Source organism: Brachycentrus maculatus, unplaced genomic scaffold, assembly GCF_059751285.1.
Source record: "Brachycentrus maculatus isolate JH-2025_06_01 unplaced genomic scaffold, ASM5975128v1 h1tg000124l, whole genome shotgun sequence".
In the NCBI taxonomy this organism is placed as follows: Eukaryota; Metazoa; Arthropoda; class Insecta; order Trichoptera; family Brachycentridae; genus Brachycentrus; species Brachycentrus maculatus.
In genome coordinates this window covers 353,648-370,046 of record NW_028280877.1, presented here as the reverse complement: position 1 = coordinate 370,046, position 16,399 = coordinate 353,648, and the positions used below count along the sequence as shown (strand labels likewise).

Genomic DNA, 16,399 nt, shown 5'->3' with positions numbered 1-16,399 from the left:
CTCCATTTGAAAAATATTTACTTTATTTAAAAAATAATTAAACAATACTTTTCTTCAAAATGTGAAAACAAAACTTTCTGCCCTGTAGTATTTACTTTATTTAAAAAATAATTAAACAATACTTTTCTTCAAAATGTGAAAACAAAACTTTCTGCCCTGTAGTGGTTAAGTGTAAAATATTAAGTAAAATGTTAAGTAAATATTAAGTAAAATGTAAAATGTTAAGTGTAAAATATGCCGCTTTTGCTGGGATATAGTACATTTTCTGGGCATCCCGAAAACATGATTTTTAAAATATATATGACGTTGAAAGGAGTGAGCGATGTATGTAAGAACACCATACCCTTACCCTTTTACTCCCACCCTATTACACACACACACAAACACACATACACTCACACACACCCAACCTCTCTTCTCTTTTTTCTTTCTTAATATACAACAGAACTAACTAACTACCAACACGCCGCTTACCACAGGGGTAGGCAGAGAGAATAGAACGCTGCACCACTCTGTCTTTGTAAACATTCTTCGCCTCTTCCACGTTCATGCATCTCCTCAATATACAACAGTATTCATAAATATGTGGAATTATTTAATTGGCTTTTATCATTGTCGATCTAAGTATTTTTTTTATACAGGCTGTATAATTCCCAAACAAAATAAATAAAAAATAAAACTTTTTTAGTCTTTCCTGTAAATAAGCCCAGATGGAGTAAGCCACTTTACACATAAGATATGTAATTTCTACTTGTATTATATGATTTATTAGATTCTTTATGGTACCAAACTTTACACTGTAATTTAACAAATAACAACCAGAAATAAATAAACAAAGATAAAAATATTTTTACATTTATCTCGTAGAATATACTTCATAATCACTTCTTGCTTCATTACTAGTCTTAACCCTGGGCCACGGGACGTGTTTCAATGTACCTTAATACAAGACTATCTTAAAATGTATGACGATAAGAAAAACTCGAATTTTACCAAAAACTTAACATTTTTAAAATAAGTACAACGTGGTTTTTGAGAACTTTATATAAAATACAAACATAAAATATTGGTAAAAAATTAAGATACTTGCTAGTTGTCTCTTAATTCTTTGCATGTGTTGCCTCGGTGACCCTACAGATTGGATGTCCATCGTAAATTTAACGAGTGTTACTTAATCTAGGGTTAAAAAGATTGTAATGAAACCATAATCAAAAATAAAACGAAAGTCAATAATTATTCAGATTTTTTTTTTAAATTTAGCACTTGTATTATACCACTTAATGAGTTTTATTTCATTACACACTAGTTTCGAAAACAAACAGACGTTTTCATCTACAGGTAAAAAGTAAAACTAACGAATCATGAAGTGGTTTAATAAAAGTGTTTAATTAAAAAAAAAATAAACAACATGTTATTCCACAAAGCCGAATCAATAAATAATATAATTCACTGCACCAGAATGTCAATCCGAATTGTACTCAAACATATGGATTCCAATTACTGCCATCTTCAGGATGTAGACTGTTAGTTATAAGTAAAACAATATCCACGATCCACCAGATGCCCAATCCTCCCAGAGTTAACAGCTTTCCAACTGCCGTACCCGTCTGCCCGAGGCAGAACCGGTCCATACCCAAAAACCCGAGAAGTATGCTGTAGATCAGCGTCGTCGTGAAATACTGCTCGGAGTACTTGATGCAAGGAAACCCTTCTCTGAAGAAAGTTCTCGGCCCGTAACACTCGATGTCTGGCAACACAGTACATTGCACACTCGTCTTTTCAACATCTTCATATCTCACTCCGCCAAATTTGATGCACCCGTGGCCAGCCTCGTCCCTGGCAGTTTTATTTCCCTTATGGTCGACTGGAACATCGCACTGAATAAATTGCATTGGCAGAAAATTGCACTTGACTAGAGGCCCCGAGGGAACATATTCATTTTTGGTTGATTCGCTGAGGAGAGTTGCATGATTGACGACCAAGTTGGAAATAACTAACAATACAAAGTATGAAAAATTCATTTGTTTGTATTCGTAGATTCGTTTAAAAAAGGAGATAAATAAGTGATGTCAAAACCACAGACTAACTATTTTATATAAAGACCGCCAACTACCTCGATTTTTTATGGCTGGAAGTGATATTCGCCAGCGGCCGGAAGTGACGTAAACGGCTAGAAGTACCAAGCTCCCGGCTGGGCGTGACTTCGCCGCGGCTGAATGTCAAATCCACCCGCCGAAATATTTATCATTCATTTTTCAGGTTAAATGGTATTTATATTGAAATTTGTTGTAAAACATATTTTCAAAATTATAATATTAATATTACAAAGAAGATATTTCACTATCTAAATTTATTTATTTCAGTGTAAACAAAAATAGAAAGGTCACGGCTAAAACGCGACATTTATAAAAAGAGTTCAGGCGATTAATAATGGTTACTCAACTCAGCCTTACAATGGTAAATGGTAATGGTAATGGTGGTTTTGAAATTATTATCTCAAACTATGTATAAATATAAGGCTTTTCAACAAAAACAAAAACGATAGAATTTTCAAATTACTATATTATATTTAAAATTCTAGAAAATACAATATTTTAAAAGGGCGGAAGGAGTGCCCACCACTTTCTGAAGTTATGTTTCTTAACGGGGGTGCCAGCGCCCCTTTGTGGGCGTTTTGGAAGTCTGGCTAGGCGTTTTTAAATTTTTTGCATTTGGGGGGTGCTGCGGAAGTTCAAGGGAGCGTTGTGTTAAGTAAAAAAAACTACACTTTCATACGCAAAATTTAACTTTAACTTTGGCATAATACTCAATATTATGAAGTTCTTCATAGACGGATTTCTATTTTTCTATCGATAATTGTCTATAACCATAGTCTGTCCATATTTATTTGAAATATTTGAACAACTTGTTGGTATCTCGTATTTTTCGTTCCCGTTTTGGTGTTTTTGTTAGTGTATTAGTGTGTCTCGTCATTTTCTGGTCGTTTTTTGAACAATCTGACGTTTACGAGTCGACCCCCCCTGGTCAAAACACCGAAAACATGTCAAAATGAAGTGACATAAACCATAGACTAGAATAATTACTATTGCGTAGATATTGCAAAATAGATGCAAGCTATGAAACTGACTGGCTAAACCGGCTAAACCCTTTCATGTACCTATAATGTATTCAATATTTTTCCGAATAAATTAAAATAATTAAATTAAATATTTAAAAATGAATATTTCGTATCTAAATTAAAAAAAAAACTTCGATTGCGGAAAAACAAAATAGCTCCCAGCCAGAGATGGCTGGTGACGGCAATTGTCAGCAGTAGATTTCACTTAAAAAATGGTAGTATATAAGATAGGTCTAAATAATAATACAACTACATAGTTCATTTCACTTTTATTTTATTTGACCTGTGACCTGGTTTCGTCATTACCGACATCATGAGACTCATTTTCAATAACTATTTACTTTTGAATTGTCCAAGATAGCCGCGTCGACTTGTTACATTGATATACGTGGGGGTGTCTACTATCCGTTTTAAAAGTAAAAATAATACAGTGCAAGAAAAACTTTTAACGTAGTCAAGAATAATTTTATATCATCCTCTAAGACTCTTAAATATTGGTTTTAGATGTAGAAATTTTTTTTAATAGTAATTCTACAAGTTGATTATTTTGAATTTAATTTGCCGTTTTTAATGAAATTATTTTACACATACTGACTTCTTCTTCTTCACCAAAAAAATGTTAATGTAAATATCTGAATTGTTGAGATATTCATTCCCTTTCGATTTGTTCCCTTTCCAAATTCTTGTAGGTAATTTTTTTTACATGGGTAGGCACTGTAATATTTTTGTAGTCATTACTAATTTATATTTTTTACAAATAAATATCGATAGTTTCCGACCAACCTCATGAGAAATATCATAAAAATGTTTTACTTTCTTAATTGGTAACAGTGAGAATACCGATGGTGAACTGTCAAATGTTGATATGGATTGCATATAAATATTTCTGTGGAAATTTTTCTGTTAATACCAAAAAATGGATCTCGCAACATTATTCATTGTCGTCGGAATAATATACGGAGTTTTATTTTTCTTCGATTCTTTCTTTAAGGTGCGTATTGTTATATTTGGCCTTATTAACCTATCACCCGCCGCATTGGTGTAATCTCGATTGTTTTTTTTTTCCAGAGTTGTATGCATTATCCGTACCTCGCATTGCTAGAGGGAACCGGACTAAAGTTCGGGTTCCTGCATATGTCGTGGTATACGTCGGCGTTCAACAGGACGGTGTACAAGTGGGGCACGAACTCGCCGAGGTTCTTGCAGCAGTGGTTCAGTTTGGGGTGCTACACCACGCTCGTGCTGCTTCCGATCGCTATCGGGATCGTCCTGAAGTCTGGCGCCGACTACCTCACGCCGGATGACGGTAAATACGTGAGGAAAGGTCCGATTTTAGAGTCGGCCATACCGGGAGTCAATTTGCCTTCTGAAGATTTAGGTTATTACCTGTTCTCTCTTGTTTTGAGTAGCGTTATACACGAACTCGGACACGCCATGGCCGCAGTGAGAGAGGACGTACCTTTGATCAACTTCGGTTTCCACATTGTGTTTATAGTTCCTATCGCCTTTGTGGGTATGAGCATGGAACACTTGCATTCTTTGACCCCCTGGAGGAAGTTGAGAGTATATTCGGCCGGAATCTGGCACAACACTGTTTTGGCGATTATCGCTTACATTTTATTCTTAGGCATTCCAGTATTTTTCGGATATACTTATCGGATAAATGAAGGAGTTCAAGTAATCGAAATATCGCCGAAATCTCCTCTCTACGGCCCAAAGGGTTTAACCTACTTGGATACGATTACTCACATAAATGAGTGTCAGGTGAATAATAAGTTAGATTGGGAAGATTGTCTCATCGGTGTGTTATCTCAGCAGTGGGGAGTTTGCGTGTCGCCCGATTTCGTACACAAGTACGACGAATCCGTACAGATTAAACACTCTAGCAGCGGGCTGTTAGAATGCTGCGAAAAGAGCGAAGGGCAAAATCTTTGCTTCGAATACCTGGAACCCTCTCACGGAATCGTGGAGTTGCCGCAGCACATGTGCTTGCCGGTGCGGCGGATAATCGAGAGCGACTTTGAGAAGTGTTACCTGACGGAAGGGTTCAACTGTCCCATGGAATACCACTGCGTCAAACCCATCCTACAAAATACCACGACACTAATGGTGATCAAACGGATGAACAAACCCGATGTCCTTTACATCGGACACCCGTTCGACGTCCACCACACTGTAATCGTGTCTCAGTATATACCTAAATCTAAATTGTTTCCGACGAGCGTCCCGGAAGGTTTCGAGAAAGCCACCAAGTACATAATCATGTTCTCTATCGGTCTCGCGGTCGTCAACGTATTCCCGTGTTTTGTTTTCGACGGGCAGTACATTATTCAGACTTTTATCCACTTGATATTTATATCGAAGATGACTCACAACAGTATGAGAAATATGACATTTTGTATTACGTTGATCGGGACTATCACTCTAGTAGTTGTGTTTGCGGCCATGCTGTGGAAACAATTAATGTAATCGTGACTCCGGAAAGCGTCTAGTCCATTCTTTAATTAATTCTCAACTCCTCAACACTTAGGAATCGAGATAAATATAACTTTTTTAGTTTTCACAATTCTCGCATAATATGTAGATATCTGTGATACTAGATCTTCATTTCCATATCGTAAAAAAATGGTTATACTTAAATAATTATCAAATATATTATTTTTACTTCCTCCGTACTTTATTCGTACTGTCAAACTGTTTTTTTTTTCTTATTAAAAATATTTCGACATCTCTACATATTTAGATTAAACGTAACCAGAAATATAGAAATCTCATTTGCGTGCATTAAAACACAGAAAAAATATTTTTTTATTATTATTTCTGGATAGCGTCTATATAATGTAGTTTCATTGTTATTAAATAAAAACCCAATATTTTTAATAACAAAATTGGTAATAAATTTAATAAAATTCTTAACTGGTGCAATATGTAGTTACCAAACCTTTCATTAATATATTTTGCTCGGTGATAAAACATTTTAGCAAATTTTAGTTTGAAAAATATGATAAGGCATTAGCAATGTGTCTACGATGTCATTTGGATTAAGTTCTGTTCAAACAGACTAATTACACTCATTATTATTCTAATAGTTATACAAAGTCCATAAAAGTAGGCAATAATTTCACATGTGTTACGTTAATTATTTCATATCTCACCGTGAAATGCACACCTTGTTTTAAGCGTAAATTAACCTTGGTTCTGCATAATTTATTTCACCAATTATAAAACACTAAATGTGATTTGAGTTGTTTTTGATTTTCCGGTCAAATAACCAGTTGTAAAAGTTCCTAAGTTATATTTTTATAGTTTTCTTTCCGGGAGATATTCCTTCTGTAGAAATTTCCGTGTTAAAATTTATTCTAATAGATTATCGGGTAAGTTCTGTAATATTTAATTTGGTTGATAAATTTGACTTAAGTAAACTGTCTTTAGAGATATTAACACTTACTGATCTCTACTAAACTCTCTTCATGTGCAACTGGTGAATTGTTTGCATGTTGGAATTCATACAAAATACAATGTCTGAAATACACTATGTCTGCCGATATCTCATTCTAAATATTGTAAAAGTGATGATATTATTTTTATTCAGGTATTTTGTAATGTATGAGAAATAAATAAAACAATAAGACATTTATGGTGTCTGTCTACTCTGTTTCTGTTTGTATGAATCAGGATCATACTAATAATAATTTTGGATAATTTATATAGCGCCATTTTCGTAAAATACTACCTCAAGGATAATTCAGCATAACTTTTCCACACAATTAAATAAGACGCGAGTCTGTATTTTAAATATTTTTCAAGTTATAGAGTTATAGTTACGAGAGAAAATCGATAATTATTGTAGAATATAAAATAAAATAAAATCTTATGTGCTCAAACGTTTTTAAATTCCTAAAAATTCTTGTTTAAAAATAATCCAAATACACAAGACATGGCTATGTCAATTTACTTAAATATGAATGTAGTATTTCACGGTCACTGTTTATGATATAATCAATATTTTTAGGTAATATTAATACCGGGGTCGAACCATTGGTAGGAGGCAATGTTTTTTCGGATGATCTTTAAATCGTGTATATTCTTCCACACAATTGTAGTCTCATTTACATGGGTTAGTTAGGCGTCAGTTTTCTTTTCTTTATTTTATAAATTATTCACATTTCTTTGTAGAGGACGTGATTATGAAGCACCAAATAATTTTTACCATATTGACTGCATTTAAAAAATGTTTACATTCGAGTAATTCATTTGTACTAGTAATTATTATTAAATAAATAATTGTAATTATTATATTACTGATATTCAGTTAAGATTCTTAGATGCCTATTCCTAGAATATCCCAGGTGGTTAAATCTTGGAATAGGGAGTTATTTTTCTAGTGATTTTATTAAATACAATTGCAGTAGTATTAATTTATTAAACTTAAGCAATAAAAAATCTTCAATGACACTTTAACAAGCTTATCTGTATAATGGTGAAAAGAAATTAACTACTTTTTCATGCATTTGCATGTTCAAAACCATTTTTGCATTAAAAATGGCACTTTCACGAATTCTACAGTTAAGTTTGTCAAACTGTAGATAATTTTCTAGGTTCGAAATAAGTTTTCTGGTGTGTATATTGAAATTTATCAGAATTAACAATTCTAAAAGAAATAAGAGGTTTGGTAAATATTCAAGCGTACTTAATAAATGCGTGTAAAATATTTCTTTTATATCTTTGCTATTGATCTCATATTTTCGCTACATTCTTTTCGCCTGTTATTTATTAAAATAAGAGGTGTAGGAACAAAAATATATATTTCTTTCAAATATTTTGTTCGGCACTATAACTTTTTGATTAATTTTAGTAAAAAAACATCCTTATCATAAGGTACTTTTAAAATGTTTATTACATGAATGCACTTTTGATTATTTTATACACCCAATTATTAATTTACTTTATTTTTTGTTCTTTATTCTTCTGATATCAGTAAATATTTATATTGTTAAGTTAGAAAATAATTATTACTCGATATTATGAATTTAGAATAATACATTATTATTTTGGTAAACCAGTTTTTTGCTAAAAGCAAATTGTAAATATCAGCTATGTAAAATAATATTTCTTAGTTTCACTGTTTTAATATAGTGAGCCCTCATTTAACATGATTTTTTACACATAGTTTAAGAGAAATAAAATTAGAATAATTGTGTGTGTGACGTTTGCTTATCGCTCTTTGGTTCTGACTATATAATCTAGTAAAATTGAAATGGGAATTTGTGCAGGTATTTATTTGATTTTGTCTATGGGCCACCCATCGATGTTTTGATACTTCTTCTCCATCATCAACTCTCTACAAAAGAGGTACAAGGTTATTGTGAAAGAGTAATCCTACGTTTTTATTAGAGGTCTACAAAGACATTGAAAGAGGAAACAAAACTCAAAAATGAGTTTTTTTTTACCATGATAACCTTACTTAATTATTGTTTAATTCTTGTTAGCATTATCTTAAATTGTCATAAAAGTTTTACTATTCATTTCATCATCTTTTTTATGTACCTTATCCACAATCAATGTGGCATAGAGTATTTCACCGGATAATTCAATATTATCTCATATATCACAAATGATCAGTCTTAATTATCAAGTGCCAGTCCGGAGTAATTAAATGGCGATATATTATAGCATTAAATTAACAGTCCATCCAACTTCTTTTAACCCAATGAAAGAACAGGGGGTCACTATGACCTAGTACTCTATGAGCCATTAGATTCAAGTCAAATTGTTATAGTATTAACACTATTGTCGTGCCTAAAAGTGAAAATGCTTTCAATATACAAAATATTCAATTTTATATAATAAAATAACTAACTTTTCTTTTTCATAATTTTAACATTAAGTATTCGCGATATTAGTGTAAAAATACATAAAACTTTGCCTCCACAGTGTAGTGTTTAGAGCGTTTGGTTACCATATACATATGAGGCTCCAGGTTCGATTCTTGAGAGTATCAAAATAATCATGAAGTGATTTTTTTCCACCATGTTTATTTGATATTACTCACGATTGTACCCTATTTCTTTCACATAATTAACAATCAAGATAACACTGTTAATTTGACAGTAACATACATATGTAATAGCTGATGGTAACATTACTCATACTCCACACTGTGGAAGTATATTTGTAGTGGTTTATTACATAATTATTTATATGACTTTTAATATTATTATCTGGGTGGCAGATAGAAATGGATTACCATATTACATGCTCTTAAGTTGAGAAAAAGCAGCATTTAAAATGTAGTTCTCATTATTTTATATATTTATAAAATCACAAAAATGCCATAAATTAATTAATGTTGACCCTTTTCTGACAAAACACAAACTCCTTTTAGGTATATATTGCTTTGTTTTAGTATGTATGCAAGATTTATTAACAAATATAACATATAACTTCTCAGTTTTATAATAACTGTATTGATTTTAAAAGTAATTTTGCAAGTTATAAAATGAAATAAAAACACAAAGTTAGTGATTCAAACAGTTTACTTTGTCCTTGAATTGTTCCAGATTGCCTTTTTTCTTAGATCGTGCTTATGTTTATTTCGTGTGGATTTGTAAAACAAATCAATTGTCTTGGTTTACAATGTTTTTCCAGGAAAGGGTCGATACAATGTTATATAAAAGTATATAACGTTAGTGTTAATATTTAAACTAAAGTAATATTTGATTATAAAATGTTTGTAAACCTATTTAATTTTAATGGTTTTTGTACAATTTTTAATAAATTATTTACACAAATCTAAGCTCGTTTTTAATTCCTTCATCGCTTTCTGGCCGTGCTGAATCATCATTTTGATGACTAGTTCGTCCGTGTGGTGTTTGTTATTCTGGAAGTCTGTTCTGGCCCAAACTCTGAGTTCCTGTCGGCTCTTTTCATCTGGCACTTCTCGGATTGTTTTCAGTATTTGGCGGTACAATTTTTTCACTTCCGCTTTCAGCATAAACTGAAATCAAAACAGTTAAGTATATCAAAATAAAATAAGAATTGGTTATAAAGTGAAGACACGGTAAATATATGTTCTGGGTAGTATAGGTGGGTTGTCCGCCTCCGTGGTGTAATGGTCAGCAAAATATAATGGTCAGGTCAAAGGGTTCGATTCCCAGGGTGGTTGAAAATAAATATTAGTAATTTTACACTGTAATATTTATTTAATATTACCCTGGACTGGTTCCTGAAGCGCAAGAGTGATCATCTTGCCTTCATCTAAGTGATGATCAAGATAACACTGCGTCAATTCAATGCAGTGCCCTATGCACCATTGGGTTATAAGTAAGTAAGTAAGTATAGGTGAAGTGATAGGTCACCGTTTTAAATGTCAATCCAGGAAAATGCAGTGTTAAAATGAGAGAATCACTCATTCGTGGGATTTCATTCTTTGGGATTTGATCTTCGGGCTAAGCGCATTATGGAATGAAATATATTAATCATTGACCTGTCCAGGAGTATGATCATAAATGGTCGTCAAAACAAAACATTCCTCAAAGGAGTATGGGCGTACATGAACGCCCGCGCTTATAACTAAAGCCCGGTGACATTTATTTTTAAAGTGGCACTTGTACTGCCATCTGTGGTCATATTAGAACACCAAATCCATGCTTCAGATTATTTTTCTGTTGCCCAAGACATTTTACTTGACAAAGTTTGTGTGACATCATCGAAATCACACTGTCAAAGAAAACGCATAAAATAAAACATGAATAATTTTGATATAGATCATGTTTACTGGTGTAAATATATTTTTATTCAAGAAAATATATTGCTTATTGCTTTAAGCATTGGTATGATGTAAAACTATAAAAAGTTTAAAAAAAAATAGAAAAAAACTCACTCTCCAGATACAGTTTTGTCCGCAGAAACTCACTCCTGGACAGGTTGAGTACAAGAAAAAACAATATGAATTCATTTTATATTTCAACATTTTTTATGTTGATGAATTCATCGTAAGGTTTGTCAGAGACATGACAAGAAATTATAGCCATATCTGCCATATAGCCATATCAGAGAAATTATAGCCATATCTGCCATATAGCCATATCAGAGAAATTATAGCCATATTTGCTTTTTTTATAAAAAAAGTAAGTTTTTCTATAGACTAGCTACCAAATGATATTGGTGTGACTCGGTCAGAAATGAGAATGTGCGGAGAAGATAAACATGGCTTGAACATGCCCGAGAATGCCCTATGAGATCATCAACCCCTCATCTCATCTCTTGTGGATTTTGGTGTCTTAGATGTCTGTTGACGAACAGTCACTTAGCGGAAAGCTGGACCCTTTGGAAGCCAAGAAGATAGCATAGAACAAAGCAGCCTGGAAACGAATTTTGGCGGGCATTTGCTCTACATAGAGAATACGAACAGAAGAAAGTCCAAAACATAAACAAATTATTTCAAAATATTAAGAAACGTCATTTTAAGTGCGGCTTGTTGTGAAATGTAAAAAATCCCATTTTACAATTTGTTATGGAGTTTCAATATTTATAATTCGCCTGTGTAGTGGTTAATGCATTTAGCTACCGTCCTTGTGACCCAGGGTTTGAATCCCAGGGGGGTCAAAGTAAATACAAATAATTTTTCTAACTAATATTTATGTTATATTATCTCGGACTGGTACCTGAATCACAAGACTTATCACCTTTCCTTTATGTAATTAACGATCAAGACAACACTGCTTCTATATGCGATATAAAAATCTTTGCACCATTTGGTTTGGATAACATTTAGAAGAATTTATGATAGTTACCTGCTTCAAATTCAATGCAGTATTAGGAATTTTGTTCATGTCGTAGATAATATAACGGATCGATTTAACTAATGAATTTGAGTCATATTTGTTTTAATACTGTCAAAAGTGCTTTATGTTAAAATTGTTTAGGTTATGTAATTATTTCGCGGTGAACTGTCAGTGTCAAGTTGGTGGCAATAAATGTCAACAAAGATACCATATGAAAAAAATCAACTACTACTTTGGGGCGGTGTTTACTATATAACAAACATGATCACATTTTGACTCGGTAAAAAAAAACCTTTCAATTGATGCATGAACATTGATTAGGATACCTGCTGATTTTTTTTCGAGTCTGGTAAAGTAAGAAATTCCAAATATGTAATTTATTTGGATTAGTCTGAGTTTTCTCATTAAAAAAACAAAGAATATGCTTTTACATCGTCAATAATGGTAAATTATGAATTACCAAATAATATCTAAAAAAGAACACTACTTAAATGTCTACTTTATTTAGATGTAGAAAAAAGTTGTACTTTATTTCATTGTTTACATTATCTAATTATGTATGAGAAAATTAAGAAAAAATGCAATAATTCGAACCTTTTGGTAGAAGTTCTAAAATAGACATCGTCAAACATATTTCTATTTTTTAAAAAGCTTTTCGATCAATGGTAAAGGCATAATTTATTTTCAGCAAACTTTTAAAACAATAACTTCAAAACTAATACATATGTGCATCAACGGCATATCCATTAGTTATAATTTTTATTTTAATGTGTAGATTTAAACCAGGAAGTAAACATTTTTGTATATTTTTAAGAAAATGTAATAGGTGTTTAACTATATCTAGGATGCCTCCTAGCAAAAGCGTTAGCCATCTACGGGGTACATGGAAAGTAAGCGGATGAGCCAAACATGTGAAGATGGTTCTGTCAGGCTTCATTGTAACGAAATAACTTTTTCTATTACAGGGGTCTCAAAATCTGCATTTGGTCTCCAAGTACAAAAAACAACATTATTTAAAAGTTTGCTAGCTAAAATGTCTCGAAGATTTCGATCATGCTAAACTTTAGCAGTATCGAATTTACGCGCAACGTGTTCACGCACCGATCCGAAGAAAGATGGACATACGCACAAGCCAATCCAATCCAATCATCGTTTTAAAACGCTAACTGAAGTACCGGACGGTAAAATTCCATGTAGTGCACAAACGTCCTTAAGGTATATTTTTTTTGGAACATTAATTTTTACTTGTAAAAGCCCTCTGGGCATTTGTGTGAATAATAATAATTAAATAAATAAATTTATTAATTTGCATCTTTGATGTTTATAAATAGGTTTAAACTGTAGACATCTGTAGACGGTATCTTGGTAGCAAGTACGGACCATAGTTTAAAATATTATTGTATATATGGAGTGCAGAGTAGCGACAAGGAAGGAAAAGTAAAAATTGTTTTTTTTTTGCATTTGTTTCCAATAAAACATTTTACAAAAAATTCAAAGGTCATTTAATTGAAACGTCCGGTGCCTTGGCTTGGCTCCGACCACTAAAGGTAGATCTTTTCTTAGCATCTTTTCTTATGACAGTTGCTGAGGGTATAAATCACATTGAAATACTCCACAGAAAATAGTAATTCCGGTGACATTGTGATTCGTGGCACGGTAACATCTTCTGGCCCCTCTCCGAACCCAAGTGATGCATAGGGCACCGCATAAAATCGTCGCGGTGTCAACCAGATCAGGGGGATCAGTCCTACTTTATGGATATAGGCATGCATGGAATGCAGATGACGTATCTGAAGTTGTTCAGGTTGAAAGATATAACTGGTTTATGGGAAAGGAAATGGAGGAGGAAAAGGAGAATGACAATACTTAAGGCATTCGGGGTTGCATACCCGTACTCGTACTAGCTAGTGTTAGTTGAACACTTATAATGTAAGAATTCTTTAATAAGAGGATAAAGTATAAATAACATATAAAATAAATACATAGGAATGTTATTTGGTGTAAAATATATTTCTGTAAAATATCGCATATTTTCTACACCATACTTTAAAAAAATACAAGATTTTGAGTAGTATGGTTGTCAATAATGGGTAGAATTGGTAAATGTTACACGTATGTAAAGCGATCACTTAAACCAGCCTATGACGGTCGTCAGCCCCGTAAATGCCCAGACTTCCATATTCTTCTCCATCTTTGATGAGATGTCAAAAATAATATTTAAAAATATATTATTCTACTCTGATTTAAAATTTCTCTAAATTAAATAATTAATTTGTCCGCCTCCGTAGTGTAATGGTCAGCACGCTCGGCTACCGTTCTGGAGGTCCCGGGTTCGATTCTCAAGGGGGGTAAAATAAATATAAGTGATTTTTGCACTGTTACATATATTCAATATTACCCTGGACTGGTACCTGAAGCGGAGGGCTGATCACCTTTCCTTGATGTGTAAACGATCAAGATAACACTGCGTTTATATAACGCAGTGCCCTATGCACCATTGGGGTGCGGATAAGGGTTTTATTATTTAAATAATTAAAAATCCGTTCTCCGTTATTTGAAATATTGTATGAGTACATATTTTTTCACCAGTACTGAAGAAAACAAAAAAAATGTCATGATCAAATTCTTTTTAAATGAAAGAATTAAAGTTTGATTTTTTATCTCATACGACGTTTCCTGTCGAACCAAAGTACGAAAGGGATAACATATTCAAAATCTGAACTTGGAATGCTTTATCGAATACACGACTGCCCTTAATATCAATCTAAAAAATAGCAACAAAAAATATCTGTCCTTCACTTAAAAACGTGCACGTGTATGGCTTTGTTACGACATTTTTACAAAGTGCCATTTTACCAAATTTTTACAAAGTTTTATTTTACCAGCGCAATTTTCCATCGTACGTTTTGCGCGGATAATTTCAGAGTTTCCCGGCACTTACCGAATACACATGATTCAAAATTTCATTCTTCAGTCTCGTGAAAGCAGTCACGCGGAGCGTACGCACGGCGCGCGGAGCTCCCCGGTATAATATTACAGAATCGAAACATGACACACGTTTTCAAATGTGAAAACTTTTCACCGAGAATAGATTTGGAAATATGTCTATTTTCGCCCACCGCGCGGCGTCTGTGAAGTGAGTGCAGGCCAGTTTCTTTGTTTTGTAAATATTTTGTTGTATATTTCTGCCGGTTATGCATGTGATGATGAGCAAGAGTCCGAATTCTTCGACCACCAGCCCCCCGCTGCTGGACGCGAGGAATGTGAAGAAAGAAGCCCCAGACGATGAGATCAAGGTAAATATATATTCCTTTATTTATTTATATTAAAAAAAATATTACATTTATAAGTCATATTAGTAAGAAGAATTTCCTAGGGTAGGGAATGGTTTATTATTATTTAAAGCTTTATCTTTTAACATAGTTTTGGAAACCCTGCCCTTACAATCGTAATATAGGAATTTAAACATTTTCATATGGTAAAATAACATTTCAAAATACTATATCGCACACTCCTTTCAACGTCATATATAAAAAGTCGTCAATTTTCAGTTGTGCTTGTTTTCGGAATGCCCAGAAAATGTACTATATCCCAGCAAAGGCGGCATATTTTTAACTTAATATTTACCCGCTACAGGGCAAAAGGTGTTGTGTTTGCATTTTGAAGAACAGGTATTGTTTAATTATTTTTTTAATACACTAAATATTTTTCAAATGTAGCAAAAACCTTCAGGTTTTACCTAAAAAGATCTGTTGCACAGTAAAAAGTTCAATAAGTGGCTTGATATTTATTTTTAATACATTGTATTATATTTTTATTTTAAACTTTAATAACGATCCAATTACTATTTAAGACCGAGAAAAACATGGCACGATCAGGTATGCCAAATACTTGAAAGTGGTCAGGTTAGCAGTCGTAACAATCGGCGGGTATGTATGAGGAGATGCATGAACGTGGAAGAGGCGAAGAATGTTTGCAAAGACAGAGTGGTGTGGCGTTCTATTCTCTCTACCCTACCCTGCGGGCTTAGTTAGTTTTTTTTTAAATAACGATCTCCTGAAAAATCAAGTTTTTTTATGTTGTTGAAAGGATTGATCGATATGTGTAAAATTACAAATTATGACAAAAATTAATGTAAAACATTTAACAATTTTTTTTTAATTTAGAAAATATGTCATAAAAACACTGCGTAAACTCAAGTACGAGAAGTAGATTTTTTTGTTATACACAAAATTAAAAAATATGTAATATATAATATTGTATTACGAAATCAGCCGTGTCAATAACATTTACTGAAGGAAGGGGGGGGGGGTGACAATAATACTCTTATTTACCATATAAACACACAATAATAAAGTATGAACAAAAAAAGGTAACAATAATAAAAAATTATACCTGCCTTATGATTATTATATTATATAATATTATAAATATTAATTAATGCGTACCTATCATTTTCTATCATTCATGTTTTACATAAATATAATGTATTTTA

The 16,399-nt window shown here is 32.7% G+C and overlaps 4 protein-coding genes across 4 annotated transcripts in view; 2 read left to right on the top strand and 2 right to left on the bottom strand.

Annotated features, from left to right (window-relative positions):
* Positions 1 to 1,364: 1,364 nt before the first annotated feature.
* On the bottom strand, positions 1,365 to 2,070 carry amrt (TM2 domain-containing protein 2 amaretto). Its single transcript, XM_088260114.1, has one exon. It carries the CDS (start codon positions 2,019 to 2,021, stop codon positions 1,479 to 1,481), a length of 543 nt encoding a protein of 180 aa, XP_088116240.1. The 5' UTR covers positions 2,022 to 2,070; the 3' UTR covers positions 1,365 to 1,478.
* A 1,868-nt stretch (positions 2,071 to 3,938) lies between these two features.
* Positions 3,939 to 9,909, top strand: S2P (membrane-bound transcription factor site-2 protease). Its single transcript, XM_088260117.1, has 2 exons — positions 3,939 to 4,109; positions 4,187 to 9,909. Exons 1-2 carry the CDS (start codon positions 4,035 to 4,037, stop codon positions 5,585 to 5,587), a joined length of 1,476 nt encoding a protein of 491 aa, XP_088116243.1. The 5' UTR covers positions 3,939 to 4,034; the 3' UTR covers positions 5,588 to 9,909.
* Positions 9,401 to 12,096, bottom strand: LOC148309410 (LYR motif-containing protein 2). The gene is made up of 2 exons (XM_088260118.1): positions 11,914 to 12,096; positions 9,401 to 10,115 (listed from the first exon to the last, which is right to left on the bottom strand). Exons 1-2 carry the CDS (start codon positions 11,950 to 11,952, stop codon positions 9,897 to 9,899), a joined length of 258 nt encoding a protein of 85 aa, XP_088116244.1. The 5' UTR covers positions 11,953 to 12,096; the 3' UTR covers positions 9,401 to 9,896.
* A 2,780-nt stretch (positions 12,097 to 14,876) lies between these two features.
* Positions 14,877 to 16,399, top strand: part of Sobp (Sine oculis-binding protein) — a 65,553-nt gene continuing 64,030 nt past the window's right edge. Inside the window, exon 1 of the mRNA XM_088260102.1 lies at positions 14,877 to 15,200. Coding sequence (XP_088116228.1) covers positions 15,099 to 15,200 — 102 coding nt within the window. The 5' untranslated portion in view covers positions 14,877 to 15,098. The remainder of the gene's footprint in view (positions 15,201 to 16,399) is intronic.